Raw genomic sequence first — 24,138 nt, 5'->3', positions numbered from 1 at the left:
ATTACTTTCCAGAAAAGTTGGATGAGTTCACAACACCACCAACAATGTATTAGTGTCCCAGGTTTCCCACATCCCTTCCAACATTGATCATTTCTTTTCTGGTCATATTGGCCAGTCTGAGAGGTGTGAGGTGGTACCTCAGAGATGCTTTAATTTGCATTTCCTATAAAAATTAGTGATTTAGAGTAATTTTTCATATGACTATGGATCACTTTGATTTCCTCATCTGTAAATTGCTTTTGACCATTTGTCACTTGGGGAATGGCTTGTCTTTTTAAAAAATTTGACTCAGTTCTCTGTATATTTTAGAAATGAGTCCTTTGTCAGAAATACTAGTTGTAAAAATTGTTTCCCAATTTACTACATTTCTTTTGATCTTGGTTACAGTGGTTTTGTCTGGGCAAAAGCTTTTTAATTTAATGTAATTAAAATTGTCTAGTTTATTTTTAATGATATTCTCCCTCTCTTCCTTGGTCATAAATTGCCTCCCTTTCCTTAGATCTAAGAGGTAAACTATTCCTTGATCTCCTAGTTTGCTTATAATATTGTTATTCATGTCTAAATTCTGTATCCATTTGGATCTTATCTTGGTAAGGGTTGTGAGGTGTTGATCTAATCCAAATTTCTGTCATACTAACTTCCAATTTTCCCAACAGTTTTTATTGAAAAGAGAATTTTTATCCCAATAGCTGGATTCTTTGGATTTATCAAACAGTATATTACTATGATTATTTCCTGCTATTGCACCTTGTCTATTCCACTGATTCATCACTCTATTTCTTAGTCAATACCAGACAGTTTTGATAACTGATACTTTATAATATAATTTTAGATCTGGTGGAGCTAAACCACCTTCTTTTGAACTTTTTTCATTAAATCTCTGGAGATTCTTGACTTTTTATTTCTCTATATGAATTTACTTACAATTTTTTCCAACTCATTAAAGTAATTTATTGGAATTTTGTTTGGTATGGTACTAAACAAGTAGTTTCATTTTGGTAGAATTGTCATTTTTATTATATTAGATTGGCCTATCCATGAGTAGTTGATATTTTCTCAGTTATTTAAATCTGACTTTATTTATGTGAGAAGTGTTTTGTAATTGTTTTCAAAAAGTTTATGAGTCTGTCTTGGCAGGTAGACTTCTAGATATTTTATATAGCCTGGAGTTACTTTGAATGGGATTTCTCTTTCTGGCTCTTTCTGCTGTATCTTGCTAGTCATATATAGAAAAAGTGAGGATTTATGAGGGTTCATTTCATATCCTGTGACCTTGATAAAGTTGCTAATTAATTCTAGTAGATTTTTTATATGATTTTTTTGGATTCTCTAGGTATACCATCATGTCATCTGCAAAGAGTGAGAGTTTTGTCTCTTCTTTCCCTAATCTAATTCCTCTGATGTCTTTTTCTTCTCTTGTTACTGAAGCTAACACTTCTCATACAATATTGAATAGTAGTGGTGATATTGGGCATCCTTGTTTCACCCCTGATCTTATTGTGAATGTCTCTAGCCTATCCCTATAGCATATAATTCTTGTTTATGGTTTCAGATAGATACTGATTATTATTCTAAGGAACAATGTATTTATTCCTACAGTCTCTAGTGTTTTTAGTAGGAATGGGTGCTGTATTTTGTCAAAAGCGTTTTCAGCATGTATTGATATAATCATATGATTTCTGATAGGTTTGTTATTGATATTAATTATACTGACAGTTTTCCTAATACTGAACCAACCCTGCATTCCTGGAATAAATCCTACTTGGTCATAATGTATCATCTTAGTGATAACTTTTTGTAATTGTGTTGCTAAGATTTTTGCCTCTATATTCATCAGGGAGATAGGTCTATGATTTTGTTTCTCTGTTTTAACTTCCTGGTTTAGGTATCAGCACCATATTTGTGTCATAGAAAGAGGCAGAGTTCCATCTTTATCTATTTTTCCAAAGAGTTTATATTGAATTGGAACCAATTGTTCCTTAAATGTTTGATAGAATTCACTTGTGAATCCTTGTGGCCCTGGAGATTTTTTCTTATGGAGTTGAATAATGGCTTGTTGAATTTCTTTTTCTGAGATAGTGATATTTATGTATTTTATTTCTTCTTCATTTAACCTGGGCAACTTATATTTTTGTAAATATTCATCAATTTCAATTAGATTATCAAATTTATTGGTATAGAGTTGGGCAACATAATTTTGAATTATTTCTTTAAGTTCCTCCTCATTGGTGGTAAGTTCACCTTTTTTCATTTATGATACTGGCAATTTGGCTTTCTTCTTTCTTTTTTTAATCAAATTGACCAGATTTATTAATTTTATTGGTTGTTTCAAAAAAAAAAAGCTCTTAGTTTTATTTATTCATTGTTTTCCTATTTTCAATTTTATTAATTTCTCCTTTAATTTTTAGAATTTCTAATTTGGTATTTAATTGGGGGGGTTTAATTTGTTCTTTTTCTAATTTTTTTAGTTGCATATTTAGTTCATGGATTCCCTCTTTCTCTAATTTATTCATGTAAGCATTTAAAGATAGAATATATCTCTTGACAGCTGCCTTGAGTTTATCCCATAGGTTTTGGTATGCTGTTTCATTATTGTCTTTATCTAGGATGAAATAATTAATTCTTTCTATAATTTGTGGTTTGATCCACTCATTCTTTAAAATGAGGTTATTTAATATCCAAATAGTTTTGGGTCTATATCTCCCTGGCCCAATTGCATGTGATTTTTTATTGCATTATGATCTGAGAAAGATGTTTTGACTATTTCTGCCTTTCTGCAATTGATTATTAGGTTTTTATGCCCTAGTACATGGTCAATTTTTACATGTTATGTACTTCAGAAAAGAAAGTATATTCCTTTCTATCACCATTCAATTTCCTCCACAAGTCTATTATTTATTTTGTAATTAGATTTATCTAAATCTGAGAGTGGGGAGGTTGAGGTCTCCCACTAATAGAGTTTTGCTGTCTATGCCTTCCTGTAACTCCTTCAACTTCTCCTATAAGAATTTGGATGCTATACCATTGGGTGTGTACATATTTAGTATTGTCTATGGTGCCTTTTACGAGGATATAGTTTATTTCTTTTAACAATATCTATTTTTGCAGCTGCTTTGTCTGAGATAAGGATTGGTAACTCTGCCTTTTTTCAGTTCAGCTGAAGCAAAATATATTTTGCTCCAACCTTTTATCTTTACTCTATATGCTTCAAATGAGTTTCTTGTAAGCAACGTATTGTAGTATTCTGCTTTTTAATCCACTCTGTTAGTTGCTTATGTTTTAAAGGAAAGCTCATCCCATTCACATTCAGAGTTATAATTACTAACTCTTTATTGCCCTCCATGTTATCTTCTTTCTGTTTCTATTTTTCTCCTTTTTCCCCTTTATCCATATTCCCCAGGTTGTTCTGAATACCACCATCTTCAGTGTGTTTGCCATCCTATATCCAACCCCTCCCCTTTTTTCCCCTTTCCCTTTGCCCCTTATTCCTTCCTTTCCTTCTATTAGTTTCCATTCCTCCCCTTTTCCCCCTTTAATACTTGAAAGGTAAGAAAAGTTTCTTAACTGAGTGTTTGGGTATTAACTTTAAGCCAAATCTGATGAATGTAAGATTTGGGATTTTCTCACCTCCTTTTTTCTTCCTCTCTATTGCAATAGGTCCTTTGTACCTCTTAATGTAATGCAATTTATCCCATTCAGACTCATCCATCCTCCCATCTCTTTACTGTTCTACTTTTTAAGGAGGTATTGCTTTTAGATCATTCTATCTGAGTCACAGAAAATCATGGGTGTCCATCACTTCTGGCTAAGTATATTCTCTTTAATAGAATTACAATTATTGAGAGTTATTAGAGTCTTTCTCTTGGATAGGGATATAGCCAGTTTCACCTTATTGGATAGCAGTTTTTTTTACCACCCCCCTTTTTTTACCTTATCAATAGTCTCTTGAGTCTCCTGTTTGAAGTCCAAATTTTCTATTAGACTCTGGTCTTTTCATAAGGAAAAGTTGGAAATCTCCTATTTCATTAAATGTCCATCTTTTGCCTTGGAAGAGAAGGCTCATTTTTGCCAAATAATGAATTCTTGGCTGCATTCCAAGCTCCCTTACTTTTTGGAATGTTGCATTCCAGAACCTTCTATCCTTTATTGTTGATGCAGCCAGGTCCTTGTAATCCTCACTGTGGCTCCTTGGTATCTAAATTGTTTCTTTCTGGCTGCTTGCAGGATTTTCTCTTTTATAAGATAGTTCTGGAATTTGACCACAATATTCCTTGATGTTTTCATTTTGGGATCCCTTTCCAGAGGGAATCAATGTATTCTTTAAATAACTATTTTTCCCTCTAGTTCCATGATATCAGGGCAGTTTTCCATCACCAAATACTTCAATATTAAGTCCAGGCTTTTGTTCTCTTTAATGTTTTCAGGAAGAACAATATTTCTAAGGTTATCTCTTTTTGATCTGTTCTCAAAGTCAGTGGTTTTGCTGATGAGATATTTTATGTTTTCTTCTATTTTTTTTATTTTTTGGTTTTGTTTACCAGATTCTTCTTGTCTCAGGAAGTCATTGGTTTCCATGGACTCCATTCTTTTTTTTTAAGAGAACAATTTTCTTCATTTACCTTTTGCAACTCATTTTCCAACTGGTCAGTTCTATTTTTGGAAGAGTTTTCCATTTGACCAATTGAGGTTTTGAGATAATTATTTTCTTTTTTCATTTGTCCAATTGTATTTTTCAAAGATTTATTTTCTAACAAGAAATATGTTAATCTTCTCTGGGGGTTTCTTTTCTCAAATTTTCCAATTGATTTTTAAACTCCTTCCTGATTTCTTCAAGGAAGTCTTTCTGTGCTGGAGACGAAATCATATTCTCCTCAGAGGTTCTAGTTTTCTCTGAGTTAGGGTCTTTTCCTTCTAGGAATTTTTCTATGGATCCCCTTTTTCACTGGCCTTTCTTCATTTTCCTAAGATCTTGTGTTGGGGAGGGCCCAAATATCACAGAGGTTTGATGTTGGGATCCCTAAAGGCTTTAACCACTGGGTTAAGTAACTTCAAGTGAGCTGAACAGTATGGGGTGCTAGAGGCTTTGCTCACTGAGTTTAATAACTCCAAGTAGGCCAGCCAGTAGGGGATGCTAGAGGCTGGAACTCACCCTCCAGTCCTTGCTGTAAGCCCCAGACCCTCAGTCCCACAGCCAAAGCCTCTGCTCCTCACTTGGTTCTGGACAGCAGCTCCCACAGTCAAAGCCTACATGGCTGATCTTAGGTTAGTCCAGCTCTCACCCTGGCCCCCGATGCTTCTCTGCTCTCTGTGCCCGGCTTGCCCATAATTCCTGAAGACAGACCTTGAGGTATGTGTTCTTCTTATAACTTCTCTTTTTCTGGGTTTTTTGATCAGATTCCTTATTAAGAGTTTTGTTTCATATTATAAATGAGGGAAGATCAGGAGAACTTAGCACAGGGCCCGTCTTCTCTCCATCAACTTGGCTGGAAATCCAGAAATTATTATTGTTTATTTCTACTTGTGGGGTAACTTCCTCCTTGTCCAAGAGCACTGAGCTAAATTAGTGTTTCTAATGTAAAATGAATGATTAAGGTGTGTGTGTGTGTGTGTGCACGTGTGTGTGTGAAAGTATGTCTGTGGAAGTATATATATATTTGTAGATATACACATTATAAATTCATATATATATATATTCTATCTACAAACACACAGATGTATATATATATATGTATATATATATATGTATATATACACATGTCTGTCTGTCTGTTCATCCATCCCATTTTAATTAACCAGAAAAATCATAGCTAAGATATGTCATACACCTTGATGATTAGTGAAATTCTATTGTCTCCACTAAATGCTTTCTCCCATATAAAATTCATCTCATTATTACACTAACCAAAGTCCCTTTGGAAGGCCTTTATTGACTAGAGATGGTTTATTGCATATTCATGTTTAAAAATTAGTTCCCCTAGAGAAGTCTTTCCCATCTTTTTTTTAATGAATACCAATAATGATAGGAATGACTGGCAGATGAATCCATATGGTATATGCTAAAAATCGATGTCAAAAGATATTTATTTATAGAGACATATGCACCAGAAATGGATCTATTAGTACAGTTCAGTGGGGAAAAACAATAATGAGTTTTTGGTGCAAAATGCCTATATAGATTAGATTTTAAAAGCAGAGAAAAATAAGAGGAAAAAATACCCACAAACCAGTTCCACAGTGACAAACTGAATCTACAACCCTAGTCAGGTAGCTTCTCACATTATTTTACAAAGGACAGGGAGAGAAGGTGACTGACTTGCTTAATAGGTGTATATCATCATTTACTGGAAACTGAATTCAATGCAGGTCATCAAATTACCTACAGCTGTGAAGCTGCAGCTCTATATCTATTGACACAGGGGTTCTTTCACTGGAAAGGAATTACATAAGCAAGTCTAAACCAAAAGAAAAAAAAGGAAAACCCCACATAATAAAATTACAAGAATTTTGGCATTTTCTTTGTATTTTTGGAAAAATAGTGAACTGAAAAGAAATTGTTTTGAGTATACTTGAAATGGAAAAATGAATAGTCTACCTCTCCCCTCTGCTATCAGTTTTTTTAACTGGAGGGAGTCAGTTTTAAATATCTTGTGGTTAGGTCTTCTCAACTTTATAATGTGGCAAAATCAAACCTAGATGATCCCTGGTGCTTTACTCATGCACTTTTATCTAACTCACAAGCAACATCTCTAGGCTTCCCTGCAATGTCTTCTTTTAAAATCTTACTGAACTTTCAAGGCCCTCTTCCAAGGTCACCTCCCTCCTTTCCTGATCTTTCAATATATAATATATTGAATTCAATATATAAGGGTTTTTCCAAGGTCCTAATGTAATTTTTAGCTTTAAGCTATTAAAATTCTAAATCTAAGCTATTAAAGCTTAAAAATGTACTAAATCTTTGGAATGTCCTACATATTATTCTCCCTCCTCTCAACCCCCATCAAACTTGAATTTTTCTTTAGGCACATTTATTTTGCTTGAGTTTGAAGCAATGTGTATATCATACTTCCCCATGTAAAAGATACACTGTTTTTGAAAAATTTGGGGCTCTAAAAACTGGGAGCACCTCATACACTAGTTGTAGATTTTTTTACTTGCATTTCCCACTTTTTCGTGCTTGTTGCCTTTGTGTTCATAGTTTCACAATTGTTAACAATATATTAGGTTATGCTTTGCTACGTTCTGCCCAGAAATGACTCAGAAAAGATTTTCATCCAGTGCTGAATTCAAGTTCAAAGTGATCCAATCTGCAAAAGTGAATGGAAATTGTGCTGCTGAACATCAGTTTGGTTCTCCTCCAACTGAGAAAACAATCCAAGATTGGCTACGGGAAGAAGAAATCTTACTGAAAATGCCAAAGGAGAAAAAGGTCATTGAGCTGCAACTCAGCAAAATGGTCTGATTTAGAGAGGGAGTTGAAGATCCAGATTGAGGAGCAAAGGGTACTTGAAATTATTGTATACACAAAGACAGTTCAGCATAAGCTAAGAAGAATTGTTGATGAAAAAGAAGTAACTGATTTCAGGTTCATGGTGCTTCAGGTTCATGAAATGGAATGGACTAAGTATGCATCCGTGCACCAGACTTGCCCATGGAGTGCTTGTGGTCAACCACAGACCAGAGCACAGGTAGGAGAGCAGTCAAAGCCTCTCCTAAGACAATCATTTGTCATTAAGGATGAGGACAAACTAATGGAAGGGAGTTTTGACAGTGATGATGAGTTGTATGAATTCTATGATGAATAAAACTTGAGTTCAATAAATCTATGTAATACATTTTTTTTCAAATTTTGGGCCCCTAAATTAAGGTGCATCCTATATGTGGGGTAATCTGGTACTTGTCTTATTATATCTCAGCTAGAATACAATATAAATTCCTTAGAGAATTGTCTGAGTCATGTTTGTATTGTTCTTTGTCCATTCTTTTTTATGTTTTTTTTTTTGCAAGGCACTAAGGTTAAGTGACTTTCCCAGGGTCACACAGATAGGTAATTATTAAGTGTCTGACCTGGATTCGAACTCAGGTCCTCCTGACTCCAGGGCTCATGCTCTATTCTCTGTGACACTTAGCTGCCTCTGTACTGCATTCTTGAAGAAGAACATGGTATCAGTAAAGTGATGCCATGGCATATACATAAATTGGATTTGAGTGAGGGGAAACTCTAACAAAGCCCAAGAATCATTCCTCTTTCTGAGTCATCTGAGTCCAGTGGTCAAATATAGATCAGGATGCCTGGAGATGGCTCCGAATGAGAGGATAAGGGTTAAATAATGTGCCCAAAGTCACAAAGCTAGAAAGCATCAAATATCTGAGGCAGGAAGTGACTTAAGATCCTTGTGATTCCAGGGTTGGTACTCTTTTCACTGTACCACCTAGCTGTCAATTCAGATAATGACTTCTGATGGCCAAGGTTGATGTTTAGATAATTCCTTTTATTAGCATAGTATCTTGGTACAGTATTTGTTCTATGATTATTGAATTTAGCTGAAGATAATGGTATAGAAGCTGGTGCTTAATGTATGAACACTTCCTACCATATTCGCATATCTAAAATAGTGTGCCCAAAGAGTGGTGTCTGATAGATTCCATAACACTGAAACTTTCATTACTTGTCTTCAACCTGTACTTCCCTTATCTGTTCTGTTTGATTGTAGTCGTAAATAATTCAAAAGTTTCTGTTAGTAACTTCAGAATTCCTACAAAAGTTTATGAGGAACTGCACTTCTCAAATATTTGTAGTTCTAGCATAGCTATATAATGAGAGTATGATTATCCAATGAATGAAATAGTAGGGGAATGAATGACTGAAAGTATTTAGTAATTGTTTTTTAAGTGCCAGGAATTTCCTAAATTCTAGGGCTATAAGCATAAGGCAGGATAATTCTTGTACTACAGGGACTTAAATTCTTTTAAAAAATTTATTAATTTTTTAAACAAAACAAGAAATTCCATAATGGCATAAATAAAAAAATTATACATGAAACTGCAATCTCTTATGTATAAATTGCTATTTCTTTTAACTATGCAGTGAAGTCATCATGTAAAATTTTTTTCTTCTCTCTTTCTGTGTCCTAGAGATGCCTACCATTAGGCATAAAAAAGTGTATTTTTATGTATATAACCTCATATGTATATGTAAAATTTTTCTAGACAGACATCTATTTATCAGTTCTTTTTCTGGATGCAGATAGTTTATATTCCATTAGGGAAAGACATTATGACAGAGAAAGTAGAGATAGAAAATGTCATATAACTTTGAGATGGTCAGGAGATGGAGTTTACCCATATATAAAAATAGAGCTAATATCTATTCTACAAAGCAATACAAAGCCATACATAAATGTTTTTAAAATATGTTCTATTCTTTTCCCATCCTCCCAATTTTGCCTTTTTTTGAAGTGATTTGTTTTTTCAGAAATGTTATTTGATTGTCTTATATTGAGTATATTAAGTTAATCTTCCTCATACCTAGTACTGATTCAGTCCCACTATTACAGATTCTATCAAATGTAAAACATGTTCAAACGCAAACTGATTTATTCATCCTAGGAGAGAAATACATCTTAATATGCTGGAGTCAAGTGTGACTTTGGGGACTGGATCAGATTTTCTGGAGATGTCATTTACATGAAGATGTTTAGTGGGATCCAATAGAAGTTTTAAGAGATGTCGCATCGTTAGCATTCTAAAAACAAACTGAAAATTAGTTTGCAGACTGTCATTCTATTGCATTTATCTCCCTTGAATTTGACTTCTAAATTAGGGAATCTGGGAATGATTTTAAGCATCAAATGACATTGTAAATTATAATATATGTCACTCAATGAACATCACTGATTTTTTTTAGCATTTTCTCTAATGAAGTATATGACTATAATATACCCTCTGATCCTTACATAGCATAAGAAGCTAAGCAAGGTGATGGCTATTGCAGTAAATAGACTTACTGGTTCTAAAATTAAAATTAAAATAAACTGCTATTTTATAAATGCAATGATCTTTAAGTGGTAAAAGTGTTTCTTCTCCACCTCCTCAGCCATCACTTCCTTGTAACTATTGTACACAGTACTCAAGAGGATATCTAACATAAGTATTGGGTATTACTATATAATTACCAGCAACATTTATGTTGTCTATTCAGTGAACAATTGGTCACAAGGAATACAAAAATTCAACAAGGTTAGAAAATTGAAGCATTTATTTTTCTTTCCCAATACCTCCTTTAAAAATAGCTTACTTTTCCACTAAAAATTACATTATGTTCTGCTCTAGAAAAGAAAAGGCTAAATGCTTTATTGAAAGTTTTATTCAATATGCATATGAATTGAAAGGAAAATCAGCCATAAATGATAAAAATCACTCTTTTCTAGTTTTATAATAATGTTATCTCAACAATAATGTTTCCTATTTACATACAATTTATAATTTACAAAGAAGTTTCCTAGTTATCTAATCATGTAGCTAGTTTTATGGAGCACATATTGCTCCATAGTGGATAGAATCTCAGTCCTGGTGTCCAGAAGACTCATTTTCATGAGTTCAAATATGGCCCCAGGCATGACCCTGGACAAGTCACTTAACCCTACCTGCCCTAGTTTCTGTGCTAGGAAAAAAATGGAAATCACTTCAATGCCTTTGCCAAGAAAAATCCAAATGAAGTCATCAAAAGTCAGACATGATTGAAAAAGAACAATAATAAGCTAGTTATTTACTTGCTCATCATGTTGGTATCCCTCTAAGACTGATAAATATTCAATTCCAGAGTATATGAGATCAGTACAAGAGGATATTTAATGAGATTTTAGTCTTTTGATGGGAATTATGCATTCTTCTCCCTATATGATGTCCCATGAAGACATCCCGCTTGTATCTTCCTAAACTACCTACTTCCTGTAGGCTAGGGCTATAAAATAAGTGTTCTGATTCCACAAGCATAAGAAATAGTACTGGAGTTATGGACAGCCTCAGTTGGGCAGAGCTCTACTCTTCACTAAGCATTTTGGCTATTCCTTCACTCTCATTTCCTTATTATCTCCTCTGAGATCCTGCAGCAGATTCCATTCCCTTTTCCTTCAATGTATCTTACAAAATCTCAGAATTGCAAAGGTTTCTAAATATCATCTACTGGTGCCCATGTCTCATAATGAATCTATAATTATCCCCACAAATCTCTCCTTTTGTACTCACTTTTTGCTATCTACAAATATGTATAATCCCTTAATTTAAGTGTATCTTCCTTAACTCTTCTTACCATCTTCTTGTTCCCTTTAACCATGAAATTTCTTTTTTTGAAAAATTCAGAATATTAGTTTTTTTTTCAATTACAGAAAAAAATAGTTTTTAACATTCATCTATTTGTAAGCTTTACCTGTTTTGTATTCCCAATAGTCCCTGGCACATAATAAGTGATTAATAAATGCTTGTTGATGACTATACCTGAACACTCTACTTTCTCACTGTCTTCTTAACTATTTTCCTTTTATTGAAACTATTTTGTCATGGTATTAATGACTTTTTAAATAATAAAAACAAATGGGATTTTTTTTAGTTAACATACTTAATGATTTCTGGCAGCTTGGGATAAAAACAATTTTAATTACATCTGGAGAACTGATTGTTAAATTTTTAGCATGAACTTTTACAGTTCAGAAATTGGGAAATGTTACCAATCAGGATTTGAGTTACTTTTTTGTTTTATAGACTTAAGAAAGTGTTGGAGAAAGAGCTGTTATTGTAGATTAAACTTTAAAGTTTATTATATTCTTTCATCCCCCATACTATTATTAAATATTATCAATACAACAATAAATACTTTTCTTAACTACCCATTACGGACTATCTTCTTTGACTTCTGAACTGAACGCTTTTTTACTGGTCTCTTTCTGCTTCTCTAACTCCTCCTTTGCTGCATTTTTTACTCTTTTCCTCTCTTCTACTTCACCAATTATGGTGACTGCTTCTCAGGGTTCTGATGAGTGTCCATATTCTTTCTCCTTCAAAACAAATGATCCCCAAATCTATAGTTAGTTCCAGATGTGAATTTTCTGTGACCTACAAGATATTTTTGACTGGATGCATGAATTTCAAAAGTGAGCTTATTTTCATTCTACCTTAAATATACACATCCCAAATATTTCATTCTTTCTGTCTTTGGACTTTATAAGGTCTCTCATAGTTAGAACTCTGAATTTGACTTTTATGTTCCAATGACATATATGCAATTGGTTAAATAGGCCTGTTTATACCATCTATTGCATTCAAACTCTTTCTGAATTTCTACTGTCAACTAGATACGGCCCTCATTATCACTTGCCTGATCTATTGCCACTGCTCCTCAGCAGGTCTTCATGTTTCTCCCTCTTTCTTTATTTTAAACTATCTTTCTTATTGTTGCCAGATTGACCTTTCTAATAGAGAGATCTGTTCATAATACTTCTCTTTTGAAAAAAATTATAGATGTGGTGTCTTAACTTGCATGCAAATTGGACTTCAGTGAGGTAGTGCTGAACAAAGTCATCAACCTTGCTCTCTCCTTCAGAGTCATTAGAGTCCAGTGGCAAGACAAAGGACAAGGAGACTGGTGATAACCTATGTGTAAAACTAAAACTTTGAGTGAGGAAGTGACTTATTCAACATCATACAGATATTAAGTGACATATCATCTTCAATGTCATTTCTACTATGCTATAGATTTTGTGTAACTCAAAATGTTATCAGTTCATCTCTAATTTTGAATTATTCTTAATTTGTTTCAGACATAACATATGCTCATTTTAATAAATTCAACACAATCTATCCCTGTGATACTTACTCTTTCTCATTATAATTCTATTGTGTACTTCTGAGTCTCATCCTTTATCAATAATTGATGAAAGAGGTGGGGGATGATGGATATGAAACAACATATAACTACATAAGCCTCAATACTATTATTGTACTTTACAAAATATGACATGAAAAGCACCACCTAATGTTCAAAATATTCAAGCAGACACCAAAAGTCCTATACCCCACTATCTGGATGCAAATTGTAAGAAGACTTACTGGACATTTTTAATGTGAGAATCATACATGACTCTACAATATGTTTAGTAGAAACATTGTATTCTCATCTATATTCTTTTCTAAAGTTCTTTGAAAACTTTATAACAAAATACTTATGTAACAATGGATTATAATTTATTAAATGAATATTTAATCTTCATAGTTCTACTACAAAGTAAGTTATCCAAGGACAGAAAGTATCAAATCTTAGAACTTTAAAGACCATCATTAAGACCTTCATTAAATTATTTAATGAACAGGTAAAAAATATTTATAAGACCATATACTCCAAATACTATAATAAATACCTACTGGGGATAAAAATTGAAAACAATCTGGCTCTCAAAGAACTCACTCACTGTCCACTGGGGGAAACAACACATATAGTAAGTTCCCCAAAAGGTGGCAACAATTCCCCATCATTTACACTATACATTTCTGAAAGGAATCCTTCTGTCAAATGATATGGCAGTTTAGTGTATGATCTATTTGGAAGATAAACATGGGAAAAATTACCATGCACAAAATTTGGTAAAAAATATTATGTTGTAACAATAGAAACTGGGTATTAATTACCCATGTTTCCTCAGCTTATTGAACCAGGTACAGAATAAAATGTAAATACTGATACAAATTTAGAACTTTGAAGAATAAGGAGTAGTCGATAATATCAGTTGGCTTTAAGGAGAACAGGGTATTTTGAATTGTTTACAAGTCAAAATCTAAACTGACCAAAAACATTTATTTTCCCACGAGATATATTTCTGATTTTGACCTTTATAAATATCATACTACTCAGAACAGAGAAAGTTTTCAAATTATTACTTAACATATAATTTAGTAATTTTGTGGTAATGTTTATGTACTTCAGTTCACGCAGGCCTGATCATACTACTTTCCAGAACAAAAGTATCCAATAGTTTCTTTTTTTTTTTTTTTTTTACTATAGGATAAAAGTCAGTCTAATTAGCTTGGGAATTTAGATCCTCCATATTCTGACCTCAAACAAACTATGCATTCTTTCATCCCTTAGTTCACTAACTTTTTATATATTCATGTTCCAGCTAACTTAACTATAAGCTATTTATTAATCTTGTCCTGCATGTTACCAATTTCTTGCATTTTAGACTCCATTCTTCAACCTGGAATACTTTTACTCAATTTGAAATTTCTCTTAATTTAAGACTTACCTTGGATACTTCTACCTATTCTATTGGATACTACCTATTTCTAGGTTTTCAATTTGAAATTTATCTCAATCCTTTCTAAATTTTTAAAGCATTTTCTCAAAAACTTCTTTTTATTCTTCTATCTTGCATCATTTTTAGATAGTTGCTTATTTGACATGCTCTATTAAAATACTTCTGGAAGTCAGAGACTATGTATTTATTTGGTTGTTTTTGTATCCACAGTGCCTAACTCAGTGTTTTGGCATCTTGAATTCAATTGTTTTTAAATAATATATCTGAGTAAAATATTTCAACTTACAAGGGTAACACCTTCATCATTTTTCTCATTTATATTTCCTCCAGATGATAAGAGTTGTTTTATATCATTCAACATACTCATTGGTCTCTGAAGTTTTATCTGGCGAAGTGAGGTCAGATCCACCCCTGTTTAAAAGAAAATGAGACAGATTGCAAGATCGTTCAAGAAGCAGGGGAAAAAAGTAAAATTCTCTAACCACCGATTATCAAAAAACTATATTTAGGCATTAATTAAATAGCTACTGATTTAAAGCATTTCTGCTATTGTTGTCTTACATTTATTGACATTGCCTATAGTGACTTGAAATATTAAATGTGTTATACTTCCCGCAGTTTACTATATGTTCTGGTGAAGTAGACATCATCCTTTTAGCCTTTTGGGCCCTTTGCACAGTGTTATATCTAACAGATGTTTAATAAATATCTGTTAACTTTATTTTAAATTGATTAGGTAGGATAATGAAATTAATAGAGAATTGTCCTTAAAAGGAGGAAGACTGTTATTCAACTTGTACTTCTGTCAGGCTGTGTAATACTGTGAAAATGACTTAAACTTTCAGAGATAGACAATTCTCTAAGAGCATAAACTGCAGAGGAGTTATTAATCTGCATTGCCAAGGAGAGCTGCCTGACCTGGGAGGAACCTTTGAAATCAAAGGTCCCGGGGTGACTAGGTGGCACAGTGGGTAGAGCACCAGTCCTGGAGTCAGGAGTACCTGAGTTCAAATCTGGTCACAAATACTTAATAATTGCCTAGTTGTGTGACCTTGGGCAAGTCACTTAACCCCATTGCACAAAAACCCCATACATATACACACATATATACATATGCATACATATATAAGTAAAACATATATGCATATTGATATATGGATATACATACACTTATATATGTCCTATAGCTATAATTATTCATATTTTGAATTGATAGCAAAAATTGAATAATAAAATAATTTCATTAACACTGCTATTTAGAATATTGCCTAAAGATTTAATACCTGCTCTGCACAAACTTATAAAAAGGGGCTGCTGTCAGGATAAAAGAAGTAAACTTTTAAAAATGCATACTTGTTTACATGATGTACAACTATATAGTGAACACATTGGATACAAGATAGAATGTCAAGAAAGTTATTTATCAAAATTATACATAAAGAAAAATCTCTATACTTCATTCAAATGATCAAGAGGTTATTTTTTTAAGTTAGATGTGTATAACCATACTGAAGTTATTTTACATTAATTTCCATTTTAGCACAATAGAGAAAAGAAGTGATAAAACAGAATAAAAAGTTATTCAAGGGAAACTGAATTTCACTTATTGAATATAGTCTAGTTTTAATTTTTCTTTTAGATTGAATAAAAGAATAAAAAAACTACTTTGCATATTTTAGAGTTGTACAATTACCATTTGCCATTTCAAAAAATAGATTCTTTGATGGAAAATTACAAATTCTACAAAGGTCAAAAATCATAACTGTATTGTCATTTTAAAATTCATGGTTTTAAACAGTGGTCTAAGGTCTTGATGCACATCCTATCTTGATTCATGCAGTTTTCTCATATATTTTGCACTGATTATAAATAGATACATGTAATGTATTTTTCATTCCAAAGTTTGATGATTTTTTGTAATTTTTCTAATGTTGCAAAATACATTATGCATTAGCTCAAAGGGTTGTCATCTAGGAGATCACATTAAAATGTCTTTACAACTAAATCACCTAAAAATAATATATTGAAAAGCTACAATGAGAAGTTATAAAGGAAACACCCAAAAGAGAAAGCTTTTGGAGCAAACATTGACATTCTCTAACTCATTCTGGTCAGCTAATCACATGTCAAAGAAGAGGCACTTTTATTGATTTTGTAAGCATTCAAAAATTATCTTTTTAACTCATTTATTCCTGTAAGATTATGGTGATAACTCAGCACCATAATAAAGTTGAGTGAAAGGAATAGAGATTTAAAACTTGGCAGAGTAAATCTTAGACAACCAGAAATCAGAATTGAGACTGAGTGTTGCTGTAGAAATAACATTGATGTCCTGGCAAGCAAGTATTAACTGGAATCCATTTCAGAGAGAATACATCTAGCAGACATCTAGACATGAAATTGGTGGACCAATGTCAAGAAAGGAACCAAACTAAAATTTAAGATTAAAACTTCCAGAGACTACAATAATATAGGAGAGAATATATATAAGAGATGTTGGAGGAAAAATATATATGTGTTTGTTTTAGCTGTCTTCTCAGTAAATATCTTCCGGCAAAAGTTAATCAGTGTTGGGCAATTAAATGAAAGTTTATCACTGATCATTATAAGTGATGGAAATATAGACAGTGAGAGCTCAAGTCAATGGTAGAGTTCATAGCTTACATTAGTTTCTTAAGGTAAAATATTGGAAACAATAAAATCATTTGGCATTGACTGTGTTGGTTCTATTTTTCTCTTATAAATAAAAGCAGATAAAAAATATATTCACATGTTTAGTGACTAAAAATAGCTTACACACATAATTTCCACAAATAAAAATGTTTAAAGCTGAAAGTATAAGGATATCTAACAAAACAAATCTTCTCATAACTTTCCTGTTTCTGTAAATGACACCATCATTTTCCAAGTGATTCAGAATTGGGACTTTGTTTTCATAATTAATTAATTTTTCTCCTTTGACCCTTGGTCAAAACCAATTATTGCCTTGTATTTTTTCCTTTGAAATACTTCTAGAGTTTGCAAGTTTTTCTCCATTATCAATATTATCACTTCAATGTGCCTTTATCACTTTGGATTATTGTAATATTATATTATTTTAAATAATTTTCTTGTCTCAAGTTTTTTATTGCTGTTGTTTTTTTGCTCAATACCTTATCCTGTGTATCTTTACCAAATTATTCTTTTATAGATTACGGTTCCAACATTCACTTTTCTACTTCAAAACATTTTCAACTTCTTTCTACATTAAGCTCAAACTTTTTATCCTGATAAAGTCTTCAACATTCTAGCCCCATCTTCCTTACTAAGCTTGTTCTCTTACTACTCCCTTTAATGAATAAACTCTGCAACATAAACTCCATAAATGATAAAATAAGAGATATATTTACAGCTGAGAAGGACCACAGAAGTCATTTTGCAATTGAGTAAATTCAGGTCAACAGAAAAATTAAGTGACTTGGACAGATCATTTAGGTAATAAGTGTCACAGGTGAGATTGGAATTCCATCTTCTGCATATCAAATACCTTTTTCACTGTATTATACCAGCCAAGTCCCCTGTATTGCATACTATTAATTTCTATCATTGTACTTGGAATAATTCATTTGACTGAGCACTAACTTCAGGATTCAGTTAAAACTTCCTATCTGAAACCTTATCCAAATACTCTAATACAAACTGGTCTCAACTTTCTTCAACAACTGTAGCTCTCTGTATGAATTAAACCAAAATTGAAATAAAACCACACTTTTTCTCTTAATGCCTTCATCTATGGATAAGTTTTCTTCCTCCCAATTCAGTGTAATGTCCTAAACAAGAGTCTTGGTCTTTTGAATATTATACTCATTTATTACAGTGATTGGTATAACACTTAATTATTTTAATTGAGATTTTTAGAACAAAACTTAATATTTTTATTTAATCTTACCTTGAAGAAATCCAAGTTTTGGTATTATTATTATTATTATTATTATTATTATTATTTATTATCTTCTGCTTAAAAACTCAAACTTAAGTCTTAATCTGTAAGACTCAGACATGAATAGTTGTACTGCTTCTACCCATGCTCCCATACCCTCCTTATCATTCAGGACTATCCTTTCTATTTCTGGAAACCTCATTGACCTGTTACTTTCCTCAGAGGTCAGGTGTTTTTTCTAGTATCTGAAACGCAATATTCATAAATGTTCAACTAGGTCTTCTTGGTTGTCTCATATATATATAGGTCAATACACTAAGGAATTGAACTAAAGTTAATTGATCACCGTACATTCATTCAGTTCAACCAGTTATAAGAGTGCAATTAGAACATATGACCACTGCTTTTCTAAGTAATCAACTTTTCACTGGCAACCTGCTCCATTTAATTCTGATCCGAAAACAATAATTTAACCCAGAAATTTAGGAGAAAATGCAAAATTCAAAGATTAAAATAAAGGAATAATGATATAACTGTGCAACAATGAAATATAAAATTAATTATAAAATAAAGCAAAATCTCACTTAGGGACATAAGGTCTAAAAGAACCCTCACCAGTGTGACCAAATACATAGGCATTCACTAAAGGTGCACCAACAAGAAGACAAGAACATAAATAAAATTACACAGAATTTGCAAAGAGCAACTCCAGATGATGCAGATAAGTGGGAGAGAGCTGACATAAACAGAGCACAGATTGTGAATTAGGTGGAGGAAAGAAACAGATGGATAGTATCAGCAAAGACCATTACAACAATGATGACAAATGGTATAAACAAAATTAAAAATTAAAGATATATGAGACTGAATTTGCTTTGGCAAATGTTTATTTTACAAACTGATTGTGACAGTCAGAGTTGTGACTGATTTTCTCCTAATCATTAATTTTCAGCACTTCTGTCTCATTTTTACCTTCATTAACCAACCAAAAATTAAAAATGTAATATCAATTAATTGTCATTAATGGGTTATATACATATATATATATATATATATATAAACATAGCAATACATAAAAGTGTATAATATCAATTTTACTACAGTAAAATCTAGTATCCTATCAAAAATAATCTAAAGAACCTAAATAGTTAGGAAACAAAGAATTATATATGATGAAACCCATGCTGAGATGAAATAGTCATGCTATTGAATTATCTTTAATTTAAGGGAAGATTCCTTTTTCCCCAAAGAACAATTAGTTATCAGTAGCCTTTAAAAAGATAAAAGGGAAGAGAAGAATGAAGGAAAAACTATGGAACTCACTGTAAGATTAAAAGTGATCAAAAATATTCATGCAATTTTCCCATTATAAAAATGCATGAAAAAATTGCAAAGTACTGAATTTCAAGACTCTAACAGCAAAATCTGCATAGTTTCAAGCTTCATTCCCATTCTCATTAATGCAATGTAATCTATCTGGAAGAAGGTAGTATATAAAGAGGCTCTCAAGGACTATTTTTTTGTCACATTGGAAGAATGAAATCAATGAATTATGAAAAGAGGAAAAAGTGGATTCAGTACAAGGTTTGGCCACTTGGGTTACTCCTTGAGTGAAGGACCTTCATAAGAGAAACTTAGTCAATCCAGTTTCTCATTTTTAAATAATGGTAATAATACTTACCTTCTTAGACTTAGATTGGGCTTTATTTTTTAATTGTTCTAAGTACAACTTATTATTATTCTAAGCAATGTCCAGAACAAACCTTTTAAAATTGTGTAGGAAGGGGAAAGTATAGTGAATAATGAGGTGCTTATGTTGTTCTTTTTCTAAGTGCTAGACTTCATGTACCCAATGTAGTCATAAGAAATATGCAATTACTAAAAATCTTTATCTTTCTTCTAAATGATGGGAACTAGGTATGGGAGGAGGGATGGAATGTAAACAGCAACACCTCCAAAGGACAATAATTCCTAGACTTAATGCTGAAGGTCATTAACTCCAACTATACTTCCCTCCCCTATTTTACACTAGAAAACTGAAACTCTATTCAACCCACAAATTTGACACTATCAAAAGACATTCAGAAACAAGTCCAATGAAAGGGCTTTGGAAGTAGGAACTTTCTGGCTTTTGACTTTCCTATCAGTGTTTGGCACATAATTAAGTCTAAAAGAAATTCTTAGGAGTAGTTAGGTGGCATTGTGGATTGAGCACCAACCTTGGTGTCAGGAGTACTTGAGTTCAAATCTGGTCTCAGACACTTAATAATTGCCCATCTGTGTGACCTTGGCAAGTCACTTAACTCCAATGCCTTAAATAAATAATAATAAAAAGAAATTCTTGTTGATTGATTGATTGCTCAGGGTCATATACATGCTAAATGTCTGAAAACTAGTTCTGCTGAATCCAAATTCAGTGCTATATGAAGCATCTGGACTTCATACAATATCCAAGTTTCAAAATTTAGTTATTATTATTTAGAATATTGTGTATATATATATATATATATATAGATAGATAGATATGTTTGTGTATAAACACCTGAGTTTTTGCAAGTTGCTAAATTTAGAGGGTCAGCAATTGCCCTATCAATGATTCTACTTTTCTTTTGTTGTTCTACCTTGTTTCTTCTTCATAGAATAAGATGCCCTCCCAGGTTAAGTTCATCACTTCTTAACTCAACACCATTTGGTTGACACCACCTTTATCAGTCTCCTTTCCACTTTGGTTGGATAGAGGGCACAGGACCAAGTTTCTCTCAGTATCTTCCTTTATAAAGGAAGACTAGACTTCCTCCACTTTGCATTTACTATTTTGTCTAGTTTCAACTCTATAATGCAAGATGCCAAGTACTTTTGGTGTCCTTTTACTTGCTTTTCTATATCCTTTTGGTTGTTTTACTCTTTTTAGATTATAAACTCCTTCCTTCCTTCCTTCCTTCCTTCCTGTATCTACAACACCTGGCACATAGTAGACACTTCATAAATGTTTACTGAATTACCTTAGGTCATAATGTGCCGAATCAAGTCTTTTGAACTGAGTTCCAGAATGACAAAAAAAAGAAATTTATTGAATGCTAGCAGCACAATTTACCCTAATTTAAGATAATTAATATTAGGTCTAGTCACTTCCTAAGGGAATCTCCACTTAGAAGTCATTATCTTATTAGCTCAGAATCCTATTGTCCTGGTGCACTTTTCCTTCCCTTGCCCTTTTCTTTCCAATGGAAAAGAATTGCATCTACAAAATCAGTCCCAACAATTATGGCTTATAAATGTTTGTTGAAACAACTTTCCATTGTTGTTTTTCTGGGTTGCTACTTCCCACATAGACAAACTCATAATGAGTTATAGCGAGAGCAAAAAAAGCACTGATTATGAAGGGTTCTCTTATTGTCTAATCTTGTAAGAGGACAAAAAATGTATCCACAGTGAATATACAGAGATAAATTACCCAATGTGTCTTGTATGTGAAAAAGTAAACTTACCATTTTCATCTAGATAGGTCAAAAGGATACAACTTGATTCTGTCCCTTCCACAGCATAATCTAGTGGTATATTTCCATTTACATCCTGCAACAGGACATTGGCTCCAGCCTGGATACAGTGGGTGATGGGGGGGGGGAAGAGAAATAGTTTAAAATGGCATTGAATTATTTTAAAATAAATCATTTTCATATGTGAAAAATATATCTAGTGAATTGGATCACTGAAAGTAATTTGTTCTATACCAACTATTAAAACTATGTATCTGTTTACATCAAAGAATCATAGATTTAATCTGGATGAAAATTCAGCATCAATCTAGTTCAACCATATTATTATTCAAATGGAGAAACTGAGGTCCCATTTGGTTAAATAACTTGTCTAATGTCACAAAAGTCAGATTTCAATAAAAATTGTCTGAATAAATAGTAATCTTTCCACTGTTATCCAGAATAAATAAAAGAAATAGAACCATAAGACTTTTAGAAAGTCACTGAAACTCTATAAGACTCAGTTTTCTTATTGGTAAAATGAATTGGATTAGGTAAATTCTAAATTCCTTTCCATCTCTACAACAATAAACTTAGGATAACTACAAAGGATTTGTTTTTTTTTCATGTGTAAAATGAACTACCTCCATTAAGTAGATGTTTTGAGGAAAGTGCTACTTAATCTTTAAAGTGCTATGTAAGCATGAGGTATTATAAATTGATTATATAATTATGTATATCTTCTACTAAATCCCTATATCATCCTCGAATAAATGACACAATACTTAAAGGTCTTTTCAGAAAATATAAGGATCTGTAGCAGGTACTAACATGTCAAAATGACTTTGTGTGCCAGTCAAGTGGCAAACTATCCTTCTCATGACAACCTAACTTTGAGTAAAAAATTTGAAATTTTTGTTTAGGAAATCACAGATCTAGAACTGAAAAGGCATTAAATAAAATTAAGTCATTCATTTACCAAATGAGAAAACTGAGATTTAGAGAAGTGACTTGTTCAAAGTCATATGACAGGTCTTCCTGACTCCAAGTCCAGTAATATAACCACTCTGAGACCAAGAAGTTTGTTGTTTGGTTTACAACAAATCAAAATAGTCAAGTCACAGAGGGGGGTTAATTTTCAAAGATAAAGGGAAATCTTGCACCAATAAAATAACAGAAACCAAAAAAATAATTTGTTATATCTTCATGATGATGATGATGATAATGATGCTCATCATCATCATATGTTTGTTTACTGCTCACTTTTACATTTTGTATGTAAGTAGATTCTATACTGCAAAGTTTCCTCAGTAATTCATCTGACATGGTTTTTTAAAGCAGTACCATATATTCATTGAGTCTTTGAACTTCTCCCCATTTGATTCTCACAAAAGAGAAAAAAAAGGACTGCACGCAGTCTTCTTCAGGAGTCCAAATGATTTTCACATTTTTATGTGTTCTATACTCCAAATCCTTCCTCCAATCTCCCTCTAACCCCATGAAATCTGTATAAGGTCTTATTAGCAAGTCCTGCTCAGAATGTCTCAAATCCAGTTTTCATTGTTGAATTAGAAAATATTAATCATCTCTCCCAATCAGTTGAATATACCTTCCTAAGAAATTCTCCTATACAAGAATCATTCTTTCCTTCCTTAGAACAATTCCCATGATGTTCAAATGTATGTCTCAATCTGGAATAAAAATATTTTTTACAAATTTATCAACTAACACCATTGCAATCTTAGAATTTAGGCTGCTTCATGTCTTGACGCTTAATATTTTTGATGCCATCAAACTTTCAAAAACTCTCTATATCTACTACCAAAAATAAAATGCTTCCTAATTCAAAAGATTTAATACAATAAAAAGAAGTTATTTAAAATCAGTTTTTAAAGCTTTAGTCTGAAAAGGAGCTATAATTTGGTGCCATCAAAATATAAACTTTTCTTTATTTTCTCAACTATGTAAGGCAGATCATCAATAGTTTTAAAGGATTTCTTCTAACTTTCCTTTAAAAAATAAGAAAACTGGTGTTCCATAGTTCTGAAACCAGACTTATTTTTCATTGCAATATTTACTTTATAAATCCATGTTAATGAATCTTTCATACTTAAAATAATCCTGAAAACTTTCATTAATCTTTTCTTATGTTTCAACAATTTAATTTCTTCCACGATCAGAAAAAATGAAAATGTCTTCCTTATCTGCCCCATAGTAAGATTTGATAATTGTTCTCCACCCCTTGTTTCAGATAAGAGAAATATATTTTCTACTTTTTAAAATTATTCGGTTGTTCAAATAACTAATAGAGGAAAGCCTATGTGGCTTTTTTAGCTATTTTAATATAAAATGAGTGAAAACAGTATAATCACTCTACCCTATACAAATAGATGAAGGGAAAAGTCACATTTTTTTACTCAATTCAAGGGAACCTATGTTT

General features: G+C 32.3%; 1 protein-coding gene across 1 annotated transcript in view; it reads right to left on the bottom strand.

The window, feature by feature from the left end:
* The window catches only part of MYO16 (myosin XVI), an 851,952-nt gene that overhangs the window by 605,924 nt on the left and 221,890 nt on the right, over positions 1–24,138 (bottom strand). Inside the window, exons 5-6 of the mRNA XM_074192022.1 lie at positions 21,711–21,819; positions 14,590–14,714 (exon numbers count right to left, since the gene is read on the bottom strand). Of these exons, the coding sequence (XP_074048123.1) occupies positions 14,590–14,714; positions 21,711–21,819 (234 nt within the window). The remainder of the gene's footprint in view (positions 1–14,589; positions 14,715–21,710; positions 21,820–24,138) is intronic.

The sequence above is a fragment of the Macrotis lagotis genome, chromosome 6 (assembly GCF_037893015.1).
Source record: "Macrotis lagotis isolate mMagLag1 chromosome 6, bilby.v1.9.chrom.fasta, whole genome shotgun sequence".
NCBI classification, from domain to species: domain Eukaryota; kingdom Metazoa; phylum Chordata; class Mammalia; order Peramelemorphia; family Peramelidae; genus Macrotis; species Macrotis lagotis.
The sequence above is the reverse complement of the archived record's forward strand: the minus strand, read 5'-3'. Positions and strand labels throughout refer to the sequence as shown.